The 22583-nt window shown below is 42.2% G+C and overlaps 1 protein-coding gene across 1 annotated transcript in view; it reads right to left on the bottom strand.

Annotated features, from left to right (window-relative positions):
- Positions 1–22583, bottom strand: part of PTPRM (protein tyrosine phosphatase, receptor type, M) — a 465580-nt gene that overhangs the window by 44263 nt on the left and 398734 nt on the right. Inside the window, exon 21 of the mRNA XM_014540254.1 lies at positions 9404–9501. Within this exon, the coding sequence (XP_014395740.1) occupies positions 9404–9501 (98 nt within the window). The remainder of the gene's footprint in view (positions 1–9403; positions 9502–22583) is intronic.

The following is a 22583-nucleotide window of genomic DNA, read 5'->3' as shown; positions in this document are numbered from 1 at the left end:
GCTTTTTTCCCACAGCTGATATTCAGAGCAGACACAGGGAGTGCCAGGAGGGTCCGGAGGCCACGTGCATTAGACGTGTCTGGGCTGCAGATGTGTCTGTTATTTAAATGGCAACAACAAATAAAAATTCCTCATATAAACATGGAATTTTAGGGTTCATTCAGCCAATTTCCCTTCATTTTGGGGATGTGTAAACTAAGGCTCAGAGGTGAGAGTTCACTTAGAAATGCCCACACTCAGCCTGAGTTGTGGTGACCTGTCCCCCTCAGAGTCAGTTCTGTGAGGACTGTGGCTACTGTTGTCCCAGGACTCCCATCCCCCTGGTCTGGCTGCTATCGACTGAGTCTTGGTTGCATCGTCCCCTATTCTTATCTCTAAGAGAGGAGCAGGCCAGCTCCCGCTCCTGGCTAACACTTTACCTGTGCTCTTGATGCCTCCATCATATAGCTATTTCCCCAAATCTAAGCCCACAGCACTGCTTTTTCTCAGGAAACAGGTTGTCAGGAGAGGGTGCCATTCCAAGTGTGTTGTTCGTTTGTTTTGGTTACATTGATTTAACTGCTTCCTCACCTGTCTCTGTTCTCCAGGCTCCGAAAGATGTTGTCTCTGATAAGGCTGAACTACAGATTCGCACTCTGCCAACGTGGAAAATATCCCCTCAGCGGTCCGCCTTCTAAGGTGTTAATCTCTCCCTTTCTCCTGATTCTTTCTGTAGCACATACAATTTTCAAAGGTCTCCCACCTTTAAAATATCCTTTGAGTTTAAATGCTTCTCTGTTTATTTCTTTTTCTTCCTTTCTCAGCTAAGCTTCTGATAAGATTGAACTCAGTCTACTCATTCGTGTTTTCTACTCTTGCCTTGACCCTACCGACTGCTTTCCACCCCACCATTCGGAGTGAATGCTGGTTGTCAACTGGTCACTCAATGTCCCTTTATCCATTCATCCATCCTAATATGTCCTTGATGTCCTTTTGGGGACTACTTCTTCCCCAAGGGGTAGCTTATCAATGAGGGGCCCTGGAGAGCAAGGGATGAGCACATGAAGCAATCAGGGGGAGTCAGATGCTCTGTTGTGAACCCTGAACACATTGAGAAAGCCTGGGAATTGTTGGTGCTCATCCTCTCTCCATCAGCACCATGACCAGACTGTCTGCCTGTGAGGCCCGTCCACTCACCGGCCCTCTGGAGTTGGTGTCTTTTCCCTTATCTGTTTGCAAGCCTTATTCTTCACATCAACACCCTGAGCTCCTATTTCTTCTAATAAATTCCCCTTTGCCTTAAATTAGCCTGAGTTGATTTCTGTTACATACAATCAAAGAACTCGGATAAGTCATTCCTCTGAAACTACTCAGGCAAAGATTACCAATGACTTTTTCCATGTAAAATCCAATGACTATTAAGATTAGATTAGATCAGCAACACTAATTAGAACATATGGTTCGCCACCTTAATGCCTTCTATTATAACAAACAGGCACACGACCCACTTCCTGTGTCTACCTTTCCTTACTCCTAGAACGGCATTTCAAACCTCCATTGATAAAGCCTCAACCAGCTTTTCAGCCTCAGAGTTCACTTCCCCCTCAACTCTCCAACACAGCCTCACCAGGCCACTGGCTCTTTCCCCATTTTGCCATTTACTCTCCCTTCTCTGTCCCCCCTACACCCACCCGCTAAGGCAGCAGTTCTTAACCTGTGGATCGTGACCCCTTTGGTGGTCGAACGACCCTTTCACAGGGGTCGCCTAAGACCATCCTGCATATCAGATATTTACAGTACGATTCATAACAGTAGCAACATTACAGTTATGAAGTAGCAACAAAAATAATTTTATGGTTGGGTCACAACATGAGGAACTGTATTTAAAGGGCCAGACGGTTGAGAACCACTGCCCTACGGGGTTATTGTCTCATTCTTGCTATTTAAAGTTCTTCCTTTTATTAAGGTCCAGCTCCTCACCACATTCTCCATGAACACCTCTGAGATTCCCTCTGGCAGAACTGGTCCCTTCACTACAGTTGTCATCATTCTGACCTACATGTGTTACAGTGAACTGTTTAAATGATTACCTAGTACCATATTCTATGTTCTTTGAGGACAAATGAAATATAAATATCTTGGGATTTCTTAGTGCCAGTGATATAGTAAGTGTATCATTAAATGTTAAAAAGGTATTAGAAAGCCTACTTTGAGTTAATTTGTCAACAAGACAAATCAGGCTCTTAGGTTGATTTTCCAACTTTTTACAGAGGGAAACTGAGACCTTTGAGCAGAGACAACCTCAAAGGGAGTCATCTCTTCCGGAAGAGCCTGCTGCCATGAAGGGCTCTGTATAGCGTCCCTCTCCTACTGCTGACAGCTGTTAGTGCCTTGTTTATCGGGTGATATGCTGCGGGGAGGTGATGAGAAGTGTGGCAGTACCTGGGTGGGAATTATGGAGGAGGGACAGTTTGAATCAGTTACAGTAATATGATTGTTGAAATGGTTGGCAGTAGATTGAAATGCAGAGGCATGTTTATTGAACAAGTATCTATACAAATAAAAGGGTAATATGCTAATTAGACCAGGTCGACCAGACATCTTCCAGTCATCCGGTCCTCCTTCCAGACAAAGCCATAGTGGCGGGGGCCAAAGCAGAGACAGTTAGGGGCGATCAGGTCGGCAGGGGAGGGAGGTTAGGGGCAATCAGGCAGGCAGGCAGAGGGATTAGGAGCAATTAGGCAGGTGAGCGGTTAGGAGCCAGCGGTCTTGGATTGCGAGAGGGATGTCCGAGGGGTCCCAGATTGGAGAGGGTGCAGGCCAGGCTGAGGGACCGTCCCCCCTTTCCTGTGCACAATTTTTGTGCACTGGGCCTCTAGTAAATTAATAAGAGTTAGGGCTATAATTACCCGGGTCAAAAAAGATCCATCTTAAAAATCTAGTTTATTAAAAAAGATCTACCAAATGTATTAGTGACAGTTCAAGAGAAGAAAATTTCGGCAATGTCTATGAAAAGAATCTGTCTTTTCCCTTCATTATAGGTTTGATTCTTACAACTTGAAAGATTTTGCAGAAAATATTATTATTATTTTGTACTGTTAGGCGTTACCTACGCTACTCCTACTGTTAAGCAGTATTTCCACATTTTATAAACCTGGCCTCTTTCTTGCTTGCTTCTTCCATTGCTCCTGGATCTGGTGGCTTTTGTAGAAAAGCAGATGTTCTTTGTTGTATGTGAAAGGGGCACTTGGAATCTTAATATACTTCCCTTGCATATGAATTAGAAAGTTAATTGATGTGTAGTGTTCACCTTAAACTTTTTTTCTTTCATTACTCTTTTAGTGACAAATGTTAGGAAAGGAATTATGCCAACCTCTTTGGGTGGGTAAAAATCTTTAAAGCATCCATTTAGGTGGTTGCCTCCAATCCTCTATATCAGGGGTCCTCAAACTTTTTAAACAGGGGGCCAGTTCACTGTCCCTCAGACCGTTGGAGGGCTGGACTATAGTTTAAAAAAAAACTATGAACAAATTCCTATGCACACTGCACATATCTTATTTTGAAGTAAAAAAACAAAACGGGAACAAATACAATATTTGTATTTGCATGTGGCCCGTGGGCCGTAGTTTGAGGACCCCTGCGTCTATATTGATAGAAGTTAACATCTCAGTCCCTACTTCTTTTAGCTCCCAAAACACCTTGTCACCTGTTATAAAAACTATTCAGAGCAACTCCGCAATAATTTTCCTACATGACTATGAGAGCTTATTTGGATTTTTAACACACAGTCACATTCTAATGAGGTCTTCATAAAACTGACTAAATATGTTTAGAAATCATTAGCTTAAATTACCGGTGCAAAATCTCCTTTGGGAGTCCTGCCGATTTGGTTATAAGACTTTTGGCAGATGGATTAGTTCAACACAACAGAGTTTGTGCATCTCCACACCGACTGTGTAGGTGGGAGTGCCTGGGAAACGGGCGGCTGGATGGAAAGTTAAATGTCCCTCAGGTGGGTTCATTACAGAGGGAAAACAATCACAACACATTCCAGTGCAATTTCAATGCCAGGTGTGCAGCCTTCGGCAGGTGCCAGGGAAACTGACAAGGGTCCCATCCCAGAACACACGGGCTGAAAGGGGATGCTCAGTGGTGACAAGGAAGTCTTAGATAATGACAGGCCCTGGCAGATGCGCCGGGGACCCTGCTGGAGGGAAGTGCAGCGTCGGTGTCTTCTGCACCAGGTGCTGCGACAGGGAAGGGCTCCCAGTGGCTCCGACACCGGCAATTACCGCCGCCTGCTGCAGACTGCTTCAGGGCAGAAAGCAGGGGGAAGCGGTTCCCAGCTCTGACTAATGAATCGGCAGCAAATCTGTGTAAACAAACGGGCATCCAGCTCACTCATGCCTAATGCATGAAGGACACACCATGTGCAGTAAACATGTAAGTAGGTAGTGGTTGCCCTGGAAAACCATGTCATTTTGATTTCTTCGGTGGTTTGTCGCTTCTGTTTTTAAGCATGGAAAACGGGAAGTCGTCTCTAGACAAGTGGGCAGCATTCACAATGGGAAAAGGTCAGCACCTGGTCCTGGAGGGAATGAGACCTCCGGTCAGAACCTCCAAATCATGCCAGACATTTCAAGGGCAGATGCCATTAAATTCATGACTAACTGAAGACAGGCCGGTGCAAGGGGCTGATGGTAATGAGGTGGGGACTCCTCAGAGCTTACCACGTCTCCAACAAACCTGGTAAGGATTTAGGAGGATTAATAAAAAAAGTAAGCGTATGGGCTTCCATTTATGGATAAAGCTGAAACCTAGGCACCCTCTCCCCTTCAGTTGCACACTTTTAGCTGGAGTTTCTATGGTTATTTGTCAGAAGGAATAGTTCCCATAAAAAAAAATCACCAGTCATCACCCTGCATGGGACCGTCTAAGTGTCTGATGGAAGGAACAGGGACACACCACTGCTGCATGGCTTTTTTTTTTTTTAGATTTAAAAAATTTATTGTTGATATTAGAGAGGGAAGAGATATATCAACCAATTGCCTCCTATATGTGCCCTGACCAGGAACCAAACCCGCGATGACCTTCCCACGCACCAGACAGTGCTCCAACCAACTGAGCCATGCGGCCAGGGCGGCAGGGCTTTTTATTCTTCATGTTTCTAAAGTCAGATAACTAAACCCGAAACCTGGCTCTCTGCTAAATGTGCCATGTCCAAGAGACAGGGGGCTTGAATGTAGGAGGGTTTTTGTATTTTTCTTGCACCATCTTCTTTTGACTTTGTAGCCAAAGACTATGCTGTCCTCATCATCTTCCCTTAAAGAAAAAAAGGTTTATTGTATGGAAATAGCATACCTCCTAAGACAGAGTCTGGAGACAGTGTACTTTGGAATTCCAATTAGGCAACAAATACATGTGTGCCATTATATTTTTTAAAAATCCGGCAGTAGTTATTTTTCATGACTTTTTACTTTTCAAAGTAATTCACCTTGGGATTATTTTAAGTAAGTTCAGATGCAAATAAGGAATATTTGGAGGTGGTGGGGAACAATTATTGTGAAAGCACAGTACTGAGAGAACAGTCCCCAGGTATCTTTCTTATTAGTGGACGTAGGCAGTCAACAAATATTTGTGAAATGAAAGAAGGATTCAGAATTCATCATACATATCAGGGGAAGAAACCCAAGTGCATGAAAACAGATACAATATTGAGTTTAACTATGCCATAGTTAATCTCATTTATGCTAATTGCTCTCTGACATTAAGTTGGTCAAATTCCCATTCACTCATTTCCTTGGGCATTTACTGAGTGCCCAGGGGGAGAGACCAAAATTCGTAAGGCTGTCTCTTTCCTTACAGGAGCTTCTTTCTGGCGGAGTTGGTAGTTTTTGTTTCTAGTAGTCATTACTCACTGCTTTCATAGCTAAAGAAGGTAGATTTGGAGTGGGAAATAAAGAATTATGAATACCATTGTAGGTCTTAGGTTTGTTGGAAAGATAAGGGTTATATTAATACCTATATTTATTAAGTCTTCAAAATGGGGCAGGAACTTTCCTAACCACCTGACATATAGAAACTCATTTAATCTTTAAAAGAACCTTATAAAGCAGGTGCCGAGGGGAGGAGAGGCCCAGTGACCTGTTTTAGGCCAGACACACAGGGAGCATGGCTGCCCCAGACTCTAAGCCAGCCTCTGTCTCACTGCCTCCCAGCAGAGAGTGGAAGGAAAGACATGAATGGCTTTCACACTTTTAGTACCTAAAATATTGCATTGTAAGTTTTTATCCTTTTTATTAAATTTATTATTGGGGTGACACTGGTTAATAAGATTATATAGGTTGCAAGCATACATTAACCTTTTTGTCCCTTTGATGCACTCTTTAAAAAAAAAAGGGTTGCTGCCCCTGCACAGTTATCGGTCTGTGACTCCTTGGGGGTTGTGTCTACACCTGGCTTGGCCCCAATTGGACCCCAAGCTCAGAAATGGTGGCTGCACTGGTAGACTCAGCAAAGTCTGTGAGCAGTTGTGTGTGTGTGTGTGGGGGGGGTGTTGGGGAGAGTGGAGGGACTGAGCAAAAAGAAAAGAGAAAGAACTCATGGACACGGACAACAGTGTGGTGACTGCAGAAGGGAGAGGGCGGGTGGGTGGTAGTGCAGGAGGGTGTAGGGGAGATAAATGGTGATGGAAAAAAATACAATAAAATAAAGGGGGAAAAAAGCCAGCATTTTCTTGATTTTTGAGCAGCTGGCACTATGCTGTGACCCTTTGTAAGAGGGTGTTGTGCTAGGTGGATGTACAAGTTGGCATTTTTACTCTCCTGAGATAAAGGCCTGAACCTCCTCAAACAAAAGAAATATTTTCCCCCATATTTTTTCTAAAAGTTTTAAAGCTTTCATATATATATATATATAAATCAACATGTATATTATTGATTTCAGAGAGGAAGGGAGAGGGAGAGAGAGATAGAAACATCAATGATGAGAGAGAATCATTGATCAGCTGCTCCTGCATGCCCCCTAATGGGGATCAAGCCCACAACCCAGGCATGTGCCCTTGACTGGAATTGAGCCCAGGACCCTTCAGTCTGAAGGCCGATGCTCTATCCACTGAGCCAAACCAGCTAGGGTTATTTTGGTTTTTATCTGGTATTCATATTTGGGTGTTTTATGGCGGCAGCTTTTTTTTTTTTTTTTGGTTCACATGAAGAACCAAATGTCCCAGCTCAGTTGATTGAAAGGCTCATGCTCTCCAACTAATTACATATTTTCCCACATATGCCTATAGTCAACATCTGGGCTATTTTCATCTGTTGTTCTATTTATCTCTTCCAAATCTGTGGTACCTAGAATTTTCCCTTTTATGGGGAAGCAAGCTTTCTTTCTCTCTTCTTTTAGAATAACTTTTATAAGATTTGAATTATCCAGTCTTTGAATATTTGGTAGAACATATGTGTAAATATATTCAGGACTGGTGTTTTTCCATGGCTTAATTTTTAACCATAATTCACTTTTAAAATAATTATTATCTATTTAGAATTTGTTTCTTTTTGAGTCAATTTTGAAAAATCACATCCTATATAATAAAAGGCTAATATGTAAATTGTTCCCTTGGGAGTTCAACCGACCGGGAGTTCGACCGATCACTATGATGTGCACTGACCACTAGGGGGCAGCATGGAATGAAGGAAGGCTGCCAGCCAGGGGAAGGAAGGCCCCGATCGGCCCTGATTGCTGGCCAGGCCTAGGGACCCTTCCCGTGCATGAATTTCATGCACCGGGTTTCTAGTTTGTCAATAAAACTGCCTAATGTATCTAAATTTTCAAATTTATTGTTAGTTATTCATATTACCTGTTCTAATAAAACATCTTTATCCTATTCCTAATATTTGTTATTTTTGGTTTTCTTCCTCTTACTCTGATTGCCAGGTGTTTATTTATTTCATTCGTTTTTTCATACAGCCTTTTTGATTATGTTGATTTTTATTACTTTTTCTTTGCGTGCTATTGAATAATTTTCTGCTCCTCATTTATTATTTCCCCTTTTCTTTCTTTAGTTGTACTCAGTTCTTTATCTAGCTTCTTGAATTAGATACTTAGTCTTCTTTTCTAACAACCTTTAGGTACCCTTTATTGGCATCCTACAAATTGACTATATAGTACTTCATGACTCACAGCTCTAAATGCTTTCTGATTTATGGCAGGGTGTTTTACTTTGACCCATTAGTTAGTGGAAGTGCTTTCTCACCCAGATCCTAAGTGAAGATTGATTTGCTTCCTTGTTATTTCCCAGGCTGCCTTCCTTGACCCTTTCTCTGAGGGTCTACCCCCTGCAGGTTTAGGTTTTATGTGGCAGAGTCTCAGTTCAAATTCTCAGCACTTCACAGGTCCAAGATGTTATCTCCCATTAAACATCAACTTCCCATTTCCCTCTCTTCCCAGCCCTTGGCAACCACTTTTGTATTCTCTGCTCCGTGAATATGACTACTCTAGGTTCCTTGTGTACGTGGAACCATGCAGTATTTGTCCTCCTGTGACTGGATCTTTCCACTTACTATAATGTCCTCCAGGTTCATCCAGGTTGTAAATGGCAGGATTTTTTTTTTTTTTAAGTCTGATGGAGAATTTTAAGAAACAACACCTTTATGGTTTCTGCCTCAATATTTCAATTCTAGGCTGATCTCTAGGCTGGCTTTTGCTGAGTGTAGATCTTACGAGGTCAGCTTCTCTAAGACGTAATGGGTTCTGGAGTTGGGCAGAACCATGGAATTGACCCTATTATAAAACAAAGCAATTGCCCTCTGAGTATTTTCTCATTTTTAAATTTCACTTTGGAAATAATCCTACAACATACCAGTCTCAGGATTAGAAATACTTAAGAGTTTCCTGGTTAAACAAAAATAGCGCCATCAATAGTTAATACATATAAAATGATCCAAGATCTCAGGGCAGAAGATGATCTCCACCTGAAGGCTGGGGAGTGGAGGCACAGGGAAGTAAAATCTCAGCCAGAGGAGGTGCTGGATTCTAACCTAAGGATTGAAGCCGGCACTGTACACGGTATCAACAGTCAGTTTTTCTGAATTAGGGAATGCAGTTATGTCTAAGGTGGCACCCGTGAGTTTTGATACCCAACAGCTAGTATTCATGCTTAGAGGTGTTTTTGTGTGCTCAATAGAGCCAGATAACAACTGCTTTTAAATCTTGAGTGCCTTTCCTATCTGTTGCTATCGCAACAAATGAAAGCAATTCAGACTATGTTTACTGATAATTTATAAGCAAATGCAGCAAGCAGTAGGAGGAGCTGTAGTAGTTAATGTTTTCTGGAGGACACCAAATACTGCTCCAGAAGCTCGCTCTGGCCTTACTTCATGTTACCAACAAAGCAAGGAACACATGGACATGCGGGGGTCTCACTTACCCTGCCCACTTCCACGAGGTTGGTCACCATTATTATGCTCGCCGTGTTTTCGTGCCACACCATCCTCCAGAAGTCGTAGATGGTCTCCTGCATGGGTCCTGCAGCAAAACAACAGAAACTTTTCTTTTTCCTTTGTCAGTTTCCAAGTAGAAAATTTCTGGGCTTGCAAAGAAATCACATGCAGTTCTCTCACTGTTACAGATGTGCTGGAAGCCACCTCTTGCCAGTACTGTCAGTGCACCAAGGAATGCGGAAGGTCCATGGACCTTGGGTGTTAGCAGGGCTGAAGCACTGATTGTTCCTGTTAAGATAGTGGTGGCCCAAGGTAATTCCCTAACCTGATAATCCTTATGCTGTTTACCAAACTTTACTTTGATATGCCTGTATGCATTGCTAAAGGGCAAATGTGTATTCAAGTAAATAAATAGCGGACCAGGAAGAAGTTGGTGTGTCTCTTCAAGAAAGAGGCTCCACCTGGCCCCCAATGCCTTCTAAATTCATATTTCTTATATAGCATTTTCATTTGTGTGTCGGCCCCTCCTTCAGATCCTGAAACCCGCTGCAAAGGTCGAAGGTCGTGGCATAGATGGACACGGCTCTCTTTTCTAGTGTTGATGCAAAAGGGTACTCTTCTAAGAGTACCTATAGAAATAGGGAATTTTTCACTCAGAGTTGAATTTTCTCATATCATCCAACATATCTGTATTTGAGTTTTTTCTACCCCTAAACTACTGACTCGAAAGAAAGGTATTTTCCATCATTTGGCTATTTATCTCCATAATACTCAAGAGTGATATTTTAAAACATGGATAACATTACTCTTCCTGCTAACAATTGGCAGAGAAATGGTATATAGAATGAAATGAGCCTCTACAGGAAAATGTCCTTTTCTTGTGTCTAATATTTTTCTTATTCTGTCAAATTAATCCATTTGGGGGGGGGTCTGACTTCCTCAAGTGAGAGAGAAGTTAGAGTTTTAAGCAGTTGTACTTCTTGTCACTGAACATGATCAGCACCTCCTTTCTTAGCTCTTGGGAGATCTGAGAATTAAAAACTCTTTCTAATGGACTGGGGTAAAAAAGTGGGAAAATGTGTATTTCAGAATGCCAGTGCTATAGATACTAGCAGGTATATAGAGTTGAAATTCAATATTTCTTTTAATCCAGATTTTAGAAAATCCCCAAACTCCATTTGATGACCATGCATATTTGGGGGTATAAATGCACCAGTATAAGTCTTTATAAGACAAGCAGAAGTGCAGGAAATGTGCGGAATACAACTTCAAAGGCTTAGAGAGACACATGCTATGTGTGGAATCAGACAACTGTTCAGGTACGTGCTGGGACCAGGATCCAGTTGTGCTGTAGTATCCTGACAACATAGACTAACGGATTTGGAGCTCAATATCTGAACTGGAGATTGGCCTCAGCTTTTTCACTGGCTGTGTGATTTTGGGCATGTCACTCAGCCGCTGTGAGCTTCAGTGTCTTCATCTTTCCTTATCTACATATTGATTTCAATAACATTTGTTGGGGTTATTTTGAGAATTCATGGAGTCAATGAACACTCAGGCATTTTGCAAAATAGCAAAGCACTAGAACAAAAACAAGGTGCATTGAAAGATATTTATTAATGGTTATTTCTTGGCTGAGGCTTGGATACTGAGCAATGGTGGCACATCCCAGGGGACCCTTCAGTCACCTCCCATTTCTCCTGACCAATTATCAACTGGTTTTGTGTAATTTTTTTCTCCTTCCTCATTATCAAAGCCTCCCTCCCTTCTTTCCCCAATTCAAGCCTCCACCATTCCTCCTTGTGCTTCTGACTACATATTCTTACCCTCCCCATGAAAGCCAACTCCACTCCCTGATATCACTGAGTCTAGTCCCTTCATGGAACCTTGTACACCACCTCCCAGGAAGTTGCACTTGCCATTTTGGCCCCTGTCCCTTGGCACATGCGTGCCATTCTCCTGATATATAGGCTGAAATTTTCAGTGACTTCAATCTAAGGTTACAGAGACAAGTAAACATCGATCCATCAATCACTACATTTCTAGTTTGCAGAGAGGTACATCCATTGTGTTTGTAACAGCTGGTTACTTACAAGAAATGAAATACCAAGTCCATCTTTGTGCAAACAGATAGCCTTCCCAATGTGACCCGCAAAATAAAGGAGTGGCCCAGACACTTTTTGCCTCCTTCATTAGATACACAGGCCTGTGCCACCTGCTCTGAAACTTCTAGAAATAATTTTGATGACAATGGCTACAGTGGATGCATCCGATGTTCCGGCATCACGGATGGTGTGTGCTGGCAAGAAGAAAAGCTACCTCTCCCCTCAAGGCCCAACAGGAGTCTTCCCAGAGCCATTCTAGGCTATAGGGCCAAGTTCCAAAGTGCAACTCACCTGCCCTTTCTTAGGTTTAGACCCCATTGTGATTACTTTCAACTTCCCCCAGGAGGGGAACATGGCTGTTGTCGTTTATGGCCAATAGCAGGGGCTCAATGAACAAATGAATGAGTGAATAAGTCTGTATGCATATTCATAAACTGTACTATTTATTATTAAAGTATATTAAATATATAAGTATTAAAAGGTATTAACATACAATATTTGCATGGTTCCTTTTCTTGACTTATATTTCAGAGGTCATCTGTGAAGCTTAAAAACACTTCGCCTTTACTTTTCCCCAATTCATTAAAAGGGGGGCATCTTTTGTAAGATCTAGGTTTCCCTGCCCTAAGGCTTTGCCCCGCAACTTGACTCATTCCATTCCCCTAGGTCACCAGAGTGCCACCCTAGGCTCCCAGTAGCTGTTCTCTATTGAGGGCAGAGGTTCTCAACTCTGGCTGCATATTACAATAGTTGTGGAGCTTTTAAAAAATCCTGATGTCCCAATCCAAGAGACTCTGATTTAATTGACTGGGGGTGAGGTTTGGGTCTGGATGTGTTTTCGAATCTCTCCTGGTGGAGAACCACAGATCTACAGCATTTAGGGCGTTGGACTCCACCTTCTGACCTAACTACCAGGTGGTCTCATATGAGGTGTTTGTTTTGAATCTACTGCTTAGCCAAACCCTAATACAAGGTTTCAGAATCCAGGAATCCCATTCTTTCTGACTTAGAAGAAACTTCACTTATAAAATGTCATCTTAGAACACAGCTGTCCCACCTCAGCATCGGGCTGAGCATCAATTAAGGTGACACCAGTTTTAAATGTTTACATAACTGAATTTGGGTTATTCTTAAAATAACCCAAAGTGAGCATTAGTGGCTCACGTTTACACCTTAGTCTTGATGATTTTCTTACCCACTGACCTGGACTATGAAAAAAAAGAGATTAGGATAGAAAAATGAATAAATGCTAAAATTTCAATGCTAAAATTAGGCACAGGTATCCAGAAGAAATAAAACAGTTTGGGGGTTAAAATCTGAAAATGTATTTGAACACAAAGCTTATTCTAAGTTGATCCCAGAAAGAAAAAAGAAGTGTCAGGAGAGGGCCCCCATCTCCCTGGTGCAGTGTTGTCTTTTCTTCCCTGTCTCTCCCCTCCTTCACCCTTGGGGCGCTTCTGCACTGTTAGCCTGTGAGAGTGGCCCCTTCTCCACCCTCTACCCTACAGGCCTCTCCCTGACCTGTCACTGTGGCAGCTCAACAAAAAAACTGCTCAGGCTGGGCCTGATTTTCTTTTCTCTTTGACATACTTCAGATTATTTCCTGAGACAGGAATATATTATGAGACAGAGATACATGTCCCCTGACAACGTGAGAAAGCACAATGCAGGTTGGGCAGGCAGACTTTACCAACATTGGGGCTACTCCTCTTGATTTAGCAGCTCCTAGTGGGTCTGCTGAGTGACTGGCCCTCGTGAGCCCACACTGAGTCTACAGTTTCATGCGTGGTACACGAGGTGGTTACTGTCAGGGCTGTAACTGGGGGAGGAAGACCATGAGAGGGCCGGTCCTCCTGTGCCTTCCATGTCCGTCTCCCAAACGCTGGTGTGGCAAGCGCCCTTACCACGAGGAGAATAATCGTTAGAGAGGTCACTGGGGACTGCTCACAGAAAACAGACAAACAGCCCGGCTGGTGTGGCTTAGTGGTTGAGCATAGACCTATAAACCAGGAGGTCAGTGGTTTGATTCCGGGTCAGGGCACATGCCCAGGTTTCGGGCTCCATCCCCACCCAGTAGGGTGCGTTCAGGAGGCAGCCAATCAATGTGTTTCTATCTCTCAATTCTCCTCTCTTCCTCTCCCTCTAAAATCAATACAAAGAAAAAAGAAAACAAACAACTCCCAAGACAAGGAATTCAAAACAGCAGGCAAAGGACTGAAAGACCTCCCTCCCTCCAGGTGTGAACAGCTGCAATCCACAGCCCCAGGATTGGATTTCTGCAGTTTCTGGCTGGGTGGGAACTGCCACAATTGCTGTGCCTGTGCATTTACAGATGTTTGCACAGTAGGCAAGAAGGTTATTCTCAGCAGTCCTCCCCCTGTGGGACTAAAGCATTTAAAAGGTAAGGCCTTGAAATTTCAATAATATCAGGCCCGTAATACATTCCATCTCCCTCACAATAGTTGGCACACACAGACCTCTGCTGAGAAGGAAAGGTGTGGCGGGGCCATTCTTACCACCACTAATGCCTGAAGGAACAACAACAAAAAAAAGGGCAGAAAGAACTAGAGCACAATAAAGAATAATTAAAAGCAATGAGAAGCATGAAGTGAAAGACATTCAAGGATAGACTCTATTGTGTGAGATGAATTCTCTAGTTCATGAGAAGTGAGACATATTAAAAATTATCACTTCAAACCTTGATAGATGACTTGTACCCCTTATTTTCACATTCTAATTTCTATGCAGTATGTTTTGTGTGTTAACTAGAGCTGCGGGGAAGTCAAGGTCCTTTAAGCTCACAGTGGCATATTCGAGTTTTCTGAAGGGAAGAGAGATAGTACAAATGTGAACTTGTATTCAATCATAAATACAATACCTAACTCCTTTTGTGCACTTACTATTTCACAGATCCTGTCTGAAGTATTTTATACGAATCAACTCTCTGAATTTAAAAAGCACAATCCTCTGGAATAGGTGCTATTGTTTCCCCCGTTTGAAAAGTCAGGTAAGCTTTCCAAGGTCACAGGGCTCGTGAGTGAGGAGCTGAGTGCTGAGGTCTCACCCCATGGGTGCCACTGCCTCCATTTGAACGTCAAAGCAACTCAAAAGGGCTCTACTTGACAGGCCTGTGTGTACAATTACCACGGTCCCGGCGAAAATGAAGTAGAAGAAAACCCATGTTAATCACTGAAAACAACCTCTCAAGGTCCCACTGCTACTGAATAAAATCCAACAGAATAAAATCTGCCCAGTCCAACCTCTCCGCCCATCCAGAGCACAGCAAGTTCAGTTCCCTCCACCGGCCTAGCCCAAGCTACATAATCTTCCCCCGAATACCAGGCGAGCCTCACAACCCACCAGAGCTCATCTCTGAAAAACATCATTTTCCCACTTAAAGATCTTCCAAGGGTTCTCCATACTCATAGAGTAAAACCTGTTTCCTTTAATAAGGCAAATGTGGCCCCATACACCTGGGCCTGGTTTGGGTCTCCAGTCTCGGCTGGTCCTGTCCCATGTGCCACCCCTCCCTGGCATTTTCCTGAGACCTCCTCTGCCATGAGCCCTCCTCCCATGCATGCTGCAGTTCAAGCCTGTGTTTCCTGCTGGTCTCAGCTCGGCAGACTAAACGTCACTTCCTCAGGCAAGTTTTCCAAGACCCGAGTCGTGACTCCCACTCCTTCATGACACTTGATGTTGTGGTGCCTGTGTGTTTTTTATGTCTGTCATCCTCACTGGTCTGTGAACGTGGATCTGCTCATCCAGATCACACAGTTTCTTGGTCTCATACCTAGTTTGCTTTGCTCATTCAAATCCCCTTCCTGGCCCCAGTGGGAATGCCAAGCTGGGTCCCTTTTAAATTTTCTAAATGACCTGAACAGACTGGGGGTCTTGTTTGTGCACATCAGTCCTCTAACCACCTGACGTGACTAATCCCCTGAGTGGAGGACAGACTGTGTGTTGTGGGGTACACAATGAGTGGTGGGAGTGCAGAGGGAAGGGGCAGGGATCCTGGGGGCAAAGTAGCTGTGGAAAACCTAGAAGTCCTTGCTTTGGGTACTGGCCCGCCTTGGCACCCAGTTCACTCCATCAGAACTGGAGGCCATGGAAGGTGGAATATGGATGTGGAAAAAGATGAGCCTAGGATTTATGCATTTATTTTAAAGCTCTTGCTTATAAATAAAAAATGGCCCTATATTTTGGATCCATTATTGTTACTGTTGCTGCTGGCGATAATCTAGAGTAGGGATTATGAAGTCAGTTATTCAGCATTCAGGGCATTAGATGTCCCTTCAGTGGTTTCTGAATACGTTTTTATTAAAAAACTTTATGCGATTTTTCAATATGATGCTTCCATAACACCTCCGTCTATAATTTTACATTAAGTAGCTTTTCATTTTTGTGGGAGTGAAATCTACAAGGTAAAATATGCCACCCTGCTTTACGGACTGCATCTGCCTCGTGTGTCACAGAAGCCATAATGGTGACACAGAAAACAGCTGGCTTCTGCATTAATAATCCTTAACAGCACCTATCTAATAGGTGCATTTGCTCTCCCCTGAGGCTACCGATGTTAAAATCATGACATTTTTGTGAATAACTTTTGGTTTCAGCTGTAGAAAAAGAAAACCCAAGTTGAGATGGCTGGATGCACAGGATGTGATTTCATCATTTTTCTGAATTGCTAAGAACATCTCCTCCTCCCCATTAAAGAAACAATAAAATCAACTAATGAATTGGAAGCAAACACTAAGAACTGTTTCATGATGAAAGAAACTTGGGAATACTTTATTTTACCTAAATTCAAAAATATAACTGGCAGCATGTTACAACAGCATTTTCTAAGGATAGCTCTCCATGTCCAGAATTACTGGTTGGAAATGCTCTCCAGGCTACCGGAATTTTCATTTAGTGGCAATAAAAGAGGAGATAATAGACATTGGAGCTATAATAAAAGACACCTTTTTAGAAGTAGCGTAAAAAGCGGTGACTAAAATAATGATGTTAAATAGTGTTTTCAGTTAATAAATTGCAGTGGTACCCACCACACAATGATGAATCTCTTCTTACACTGGAGTAGGCTTTCCCATGGAATGAATCGTTTTCCTTCACCTGGCTTGCTCTGGATAGCAGCTACCTGCTGATTACTCTACTGCAAGCATGTCAAACTCGCTTATGCGGCCCACAATGAATATTTTTGTGGCTCAGCCAATATAATGATATGTAAGAAATGTTTTAATAAAAAATTTGTAACTTAATTTTTACAATATCCTGTTATACATAATTATTAATAACAAACTACAACGTTCGCTAATGACTGATTACTATAATGGGGTTGCATTCATTTCCCTTACGCGCCTTATGCGCAGGCACACCATTTCTCTCCACTAATACTAGCAGCAAATATTTTAGCAGCCGATTGCCACGTTATTAGTCTTGGACTGACTTGTTTGCTGCGCGTAACAGGAAATATTTCACTTTCAGAGAACGAGAAAAATAGCTTTATTTGCGTTATGCTTATTAATTTGTGCAGTTATTCAGTGTCTGGTAAGTTAATGTTCAAGAAAAAAATGTTAAATTTTATTAAAATGTTCTTTTATTTTATAACGATTACTCATTTATTTCAGTCCTTTGTATTCAGCATGTGTCTAGGGAAATAAACCTATGTTTCTATGAAAATTGAAGCGTTTGTTTTTTTGTGGCCCACATAAATTTAAACCTTCTTTATTTGGCCCATGTTAGCCTTGAGTTTGACATGCTTGCTTGGGCTACCAGTGGTCGGCAACCTGTGGCTCGCGAGCCACATGCGGCTCTTTGGCCCCTTGAGTGTGGCTCTTCCACAAAATACTGACTTCTGAGCATGGGCCACGAAGTTTCAATTGCACTGTACATGTGCGCCCGCACATGTTATTTTGTGGAAGAGCCACACTCAAGGGGCCAAAGAGCCGCATGTGGCTCGCGAGCCGCAGTTTGCCGACCACTGGGCTAGTCTATCTAAATTGGCTTACAAGTGTGTGTGATCTTATAACCTAAAAGCAGGCATACACTTTTTGCTCTATCCATAAATAACATTTCCTCTCAAACACATAATCCACATGTTGATATTTATATTTCACTCTTACCATTCCCTAAAATTCCCCTTTTGGACTGAAATAAGAAAGTGTGTCAACGTTAACTGCAAATATTTGTGACTTTCTCCAGGTAATTAGTTGCATGAAATGTGGGTTTCCAGGTGCATTAGAGAACATACGAAACGCTGGCTAGACACCGAAAGGTCATGTCCGATTGAGTTAGGAGAAAATTGGTATAAACCAAACATTAATGGACATGCTGCATATAAATTCTAAAATCGCTTCAACAAACAACAAGTGTTGGCGAGGATGTGGAGAAAAGGGAACCCCTATTCACTGTTGGTGGGAATACAGATTTGTGCAGCCACTATGGAAAGCAGTATTGAGTTACTTCAAAAAATTAAAAATGGAACTGCCTCATGGCCTAGGGATTCCACTTCTGGGAATATATTCTAAGAATCCAGAAAGACTCATTCAAAAAAATATATGTACCCCTATGTTCATTGCAGGATTATTTGGAAGCAGCCCAAGTATCCATCAGTAGATGAGTGAATAAAAAAGCTGTGGTACGCTTACACAATGGAATGCTACTTGGCCGTAAAAAGGAAATCTTACTCTTTGTGACAGCATGGATGGACCCGGAGAACATTATACTAAGTGAAATAAGCCCGTTAGAGAAAGACAAGTGTCATATGATTTCACTCATATATGGAATCTAATGAATAAAACAAACTAACAAACAGAATAGAAACAGACTCATAGAGAAAAGACTAACAGCTGTCAGAGGGGACTAGTACTAACAAACAGAATAGAAACAGACTCATAGATAGAGAAAAGACTAACAGCTGTCAGAGGGGACTAGGGTTGCAGGGCTGGGTGAAAAAGGTGAAAGGACTAAGCAAAAAAAAAAACCAAACCACACAAACAAACCAAAAAAACAAAACAAACCCAAACCATGATACTGTTATTTCACTTTAAAAAGAATAATAATTATTTAAAATCATTGTGCATCCATTAACTATTACTCTGCGGTCCTTTTCATAAGCTGACATGCAGTGCTTGGGGGACACCTGTTTTTCCTGGGATGCCATGTGTGAAACTGATCTCAGAAGTGGTCTGGAGGAATTCCTTTCAGTTAAGACCTACTCCATCTACTGTATCCTTGATACAGATTATGATTTGCAACTTTTAGGCATCTGGTCAACCTCTAGCCAAGCAGAAGATGGTACCTGCCTAACCATCCTCACCCAACACAAACAGGTTGCAGAGGCAGGCCAAGAGCACACACCGTTCTCTTTACTTCCCCTTCTGCTCCGGTCATTATTTTTCTCTTTCCCAGAAAATCATTTCTCAGCCCCATTTAGTTCTCCAGTGGTTGCTTAGCCTTCCAAACCTCTGCTCTAAAACATCCTTGTGCAATTCTCACAAATTGATTTGGACGAAGCCTTTTGGGAAGGAACCTGTCTGGTCTGTGGAATTAAGCTGTTTTCACTTACGTGTAATCCAGCTTTAAGTGTGCATCAGGGAAGCTTCAGACACTACCAAGGCTGGTGTCCTATGCTGCTATCAGAGCTGCTCAATTTCTGCACGACTTTAAAAACTGAAGGAAAATCTGCTTCTCCTGTTTATAATATAGTTTGTTGTCTTTCTAACTCATGTTTGCTTTTTGTTGAAAAGTTTAGGACAATGATGATAATCTTTGTACTTTGGAGAAAGATGAAGTATGATGGTGAAAACATAAGTGGTTCCCTTTGATGCATTTTTCTGGAAGGAGGCATTAATATATGTAGAATGTATTAGCTTTTATGAGAACTACGAGTATGGGTTAAAGCCTGAACTGCCTATGTGCTATTGAGATATGTGTCTTTTGGAACCCATATAATTATAATGATTATAAGAATGTAGCTAATATTTATTGAGAGGGCACTTCCAGAGCTGGTATCTGAGCCCAGCCAATCTAACTCTAGAGTCTACACTCTCATCAACCACTCTGCTCTGTTGCCTCTTGGAGGGGAAAGATATTGTCCTTGTTACGGACATAAAACACGTTTGTATATGGGAGGAATTGTAGGGCCAAGTTTCAAAGACTTGATTGTGACCATGTCACACAAACAAAGAAATATTTGTAAATAAAAACCCGGGTGACTCCTGACAGGACTTGAAACTGTAATGTTCCAAAGCATTTCTGGATACACTATCTACCTAAAGGAACCATTATTTGGATTGCATTCTTTTTGGACTCTATTCAGCCCTCCCTAGCAGTTAATCAACATTTCCAGCTTGCAGAGGTGCCACTGTGAGCAGGAGTGCAAAGGCTGCTATTATTCTTGACATAGAAAGCAGAATAATAAAGGCAGACAAATCAGATTTGAGTGACAGTGGTAAAGATTAGGGCTCCAAAGAGAAACCCTTATGTAGAAAAGAATGAAAGAGTTGGTAGGCAGTATGTGGCAGCAATCTGCTCTATAATGCAGAGATAAAGACACCACTACCAGAGGGACCGTTGGTCCTTGATCCCTGAGACAGGTTGTACAGCAATATTGCATGAAGAGCTGGGAAGAGGCGCACAAGAAAGTGTTTGTAGCCGTGGAAGAGAGGAACGTGACAGATGTTCACACCACAAGAGCCTCCTGCTGGCTGAGTCACAGAGCATTCATCAGGCCTGTCTCCAAAGAGAACCCTCATAAACCCATCCAAGTACGTGTTCATGCTGTAAAGAGGGGAACAGAGAGAAGGCAATCAAGGAGAACGAAAAAGAACGGCACCCTTCCGAATGGAGGGGTTTGGTGACCCAAAGGATCTGGCTGCCTTCTGTCGAGGAGAAGAAAAGTGAAGGGAAAAGCCTATATTCACATGCTTCGGGGGCCCCTGCCAGAGAAATAAACGCTTGCATTAGTCTCTATCTTCTTTAATTAAGCTTCTCCCATGATACAAGTGAGGTCTCTTTTATTTAAGAAAAAAGAGAATAATCTAATAAGTGATAAAATAGAGATAAGTTGACTCCCTAGACATAGCTCAGTGCAGGCAATCTCAATTTTTTAATGGCAGCGAGGGGCATTACATCAGGAAATTCCCAGGAGCATCCTTCTGAGTGAGAAGGCAAGAAAAAGAAGTAACTTGCAATGACCAGTTAATATAATAATAATAATATAATAATAACTTGCTAACTGTTGGCTGCCTTGACAAACTTGTCCAAAGTGGTGTCATGTGTGATAAAGGAACCTGGTCATGAGAGTCAAGAAGGTATGCTTCAGGGCTCACCTTTTCACCTGCTAAATGGGGTAGGGATGGGGAGAAAAATAGCCTAAAGTAGTTCCAAAAGCTGGGCTTGCAGCAAATTCACCAATTAGTAAAGGGTGGTTATTTATACAGATACCAGCGCTATGTAATTCCTGAGGTCATGGCTGTATTCCTGACTCTTTACTCAGCCAGTTACTTGGTGGTGCACGGAAATGTTTGTTTAATTTTGGATGAACTAGGCCTGAAAGATATGGCTTTGCTTCGCAAGGGTCTATAGTGCTGGAGGCCTGGAGAAGCCGGCACCAGGGAAGCTACATGGGTACTTAGCTACAGCTCTACCCTTTCAAAGCCTGACCCTGGAAGAAAGATGTGACCTCATTTTTCCTCGCTGTTGAACAAAAGGCCCCTTAGGAGACCAGAAACACATGGCGTTTCTCCTAGGTTGAACACTGCATGCACTCTATTAAATATGCATGTCAGTCCATACGGTTTGCAAATACTTTTGTGTACATGATTCATTTGAGCTTATATAGATGAAGATCACTTAAATCAATTTGTGCTTTAAGTTTCAACTGTTTCCAAGACAAAACAGGCGAGTTGGGCTTAAAGATTCTGACATTTCTACCAGCTTAAAAAGATTTTATACGTTTCTACTTCCAATGAGAAACACCTATAAAGTACTATTAAAGATTTAAAAAGTATTTAAGACAGTCTAAAACTGGGTGCCTGCTTAACATCAGACCATTCATCTTCAAATCATTCTGTATTAATTTAGGTTCCATTACTCGATGGATATATTCCCAACAAGGCATCTATAACAGCATAGGTGGATGTTAACTAATGTGATCTACTTTTAGTTTTATCTTTTATTTATGTATTTATTTTTTCAATCCTCACCCAAGGATATGTTTTTCATTGGTTCTAGAGAGAAAGGAAGCGAGAGGAGAGAGAGGGGAAGAGAGAGGAGAGAGAGAAGAGAGAGAGAGAGAGAGAGAGAGAGAAAGAAACATCAAATCAGGGTTCAAACCGGCAACCTGGGTATGTGCCTTGACTGGGAATCAAACCCGAGACCCCTCATTGTGTGGGACAACGCTGCAACCAACTGAGTTATACCGATCAGGGCAATTTTTGGATTTATCTTTTAACCTGCGACCTGACTTTAAACATTCCCACCAGTAATGAGCAAGTTTATTAAGAGCACAGGGATGAGAGATGTATATGATCTGACCTTCTAGCTTATTGGCCAGTATCTTCTAAAATTAATTTGGTGAAGAGAAACTATTCTTTCAAAGCAAGTTTGTGGATAAGTTGTTAATTGCAACTGTTCATTTTTCCTTGGGAAAGTAGAGATGGAGAGTGAAATGCAGGCAGGCCCTGCATGGAGATCTTGGCACTGTTATTTGGAATATCTAGACCTCATGAGGGTTGCTGTTTGCCTATGTATATAAAGCGTGCTTCCCCACAGCCTCCCTATTTAAATTTGGACCCTAGAGAATATTCCACTTGACGGGGCAATAGTTTTAAATCAACCTCAAATAGCATCGAGTAAGTGAATCCAAACATAACCCGCCACACCCTGACAATGTGAGGACAACATAGCCGGGAAGAGCAATGCCAGCTGACCCAGAATCTGTACGTGAGGAGTGAGCTGCACTGGAGCTTGGAGGAATAAAAACAAAAGTTGTTTACGGAAGGCTTAGCTTTTGATTTAAAAAACATTTTTTTCTTCCAATTCTACTGAGAAATAATTT

Source organism: Myotis brandtii, unplaced genomic scaffold, assembly GCF_000412655.1.
Source record: "Myotis brandtii unplaced genomic scaffold, ASM41265v1 scaffold240, whole genome shotgun sequence".
Lineage (NCBI taxonomy): Eukaryota > Metazoa > Chordata > Mammalia > Chiroptera > Vespertilionidae > Myotis > Myotis brandtii.
The sequence above is the reverse complement of the archived record's forward strand: the minus strand, read 5'-3'. Positions and strand labels throughout refer to the sequence as shown.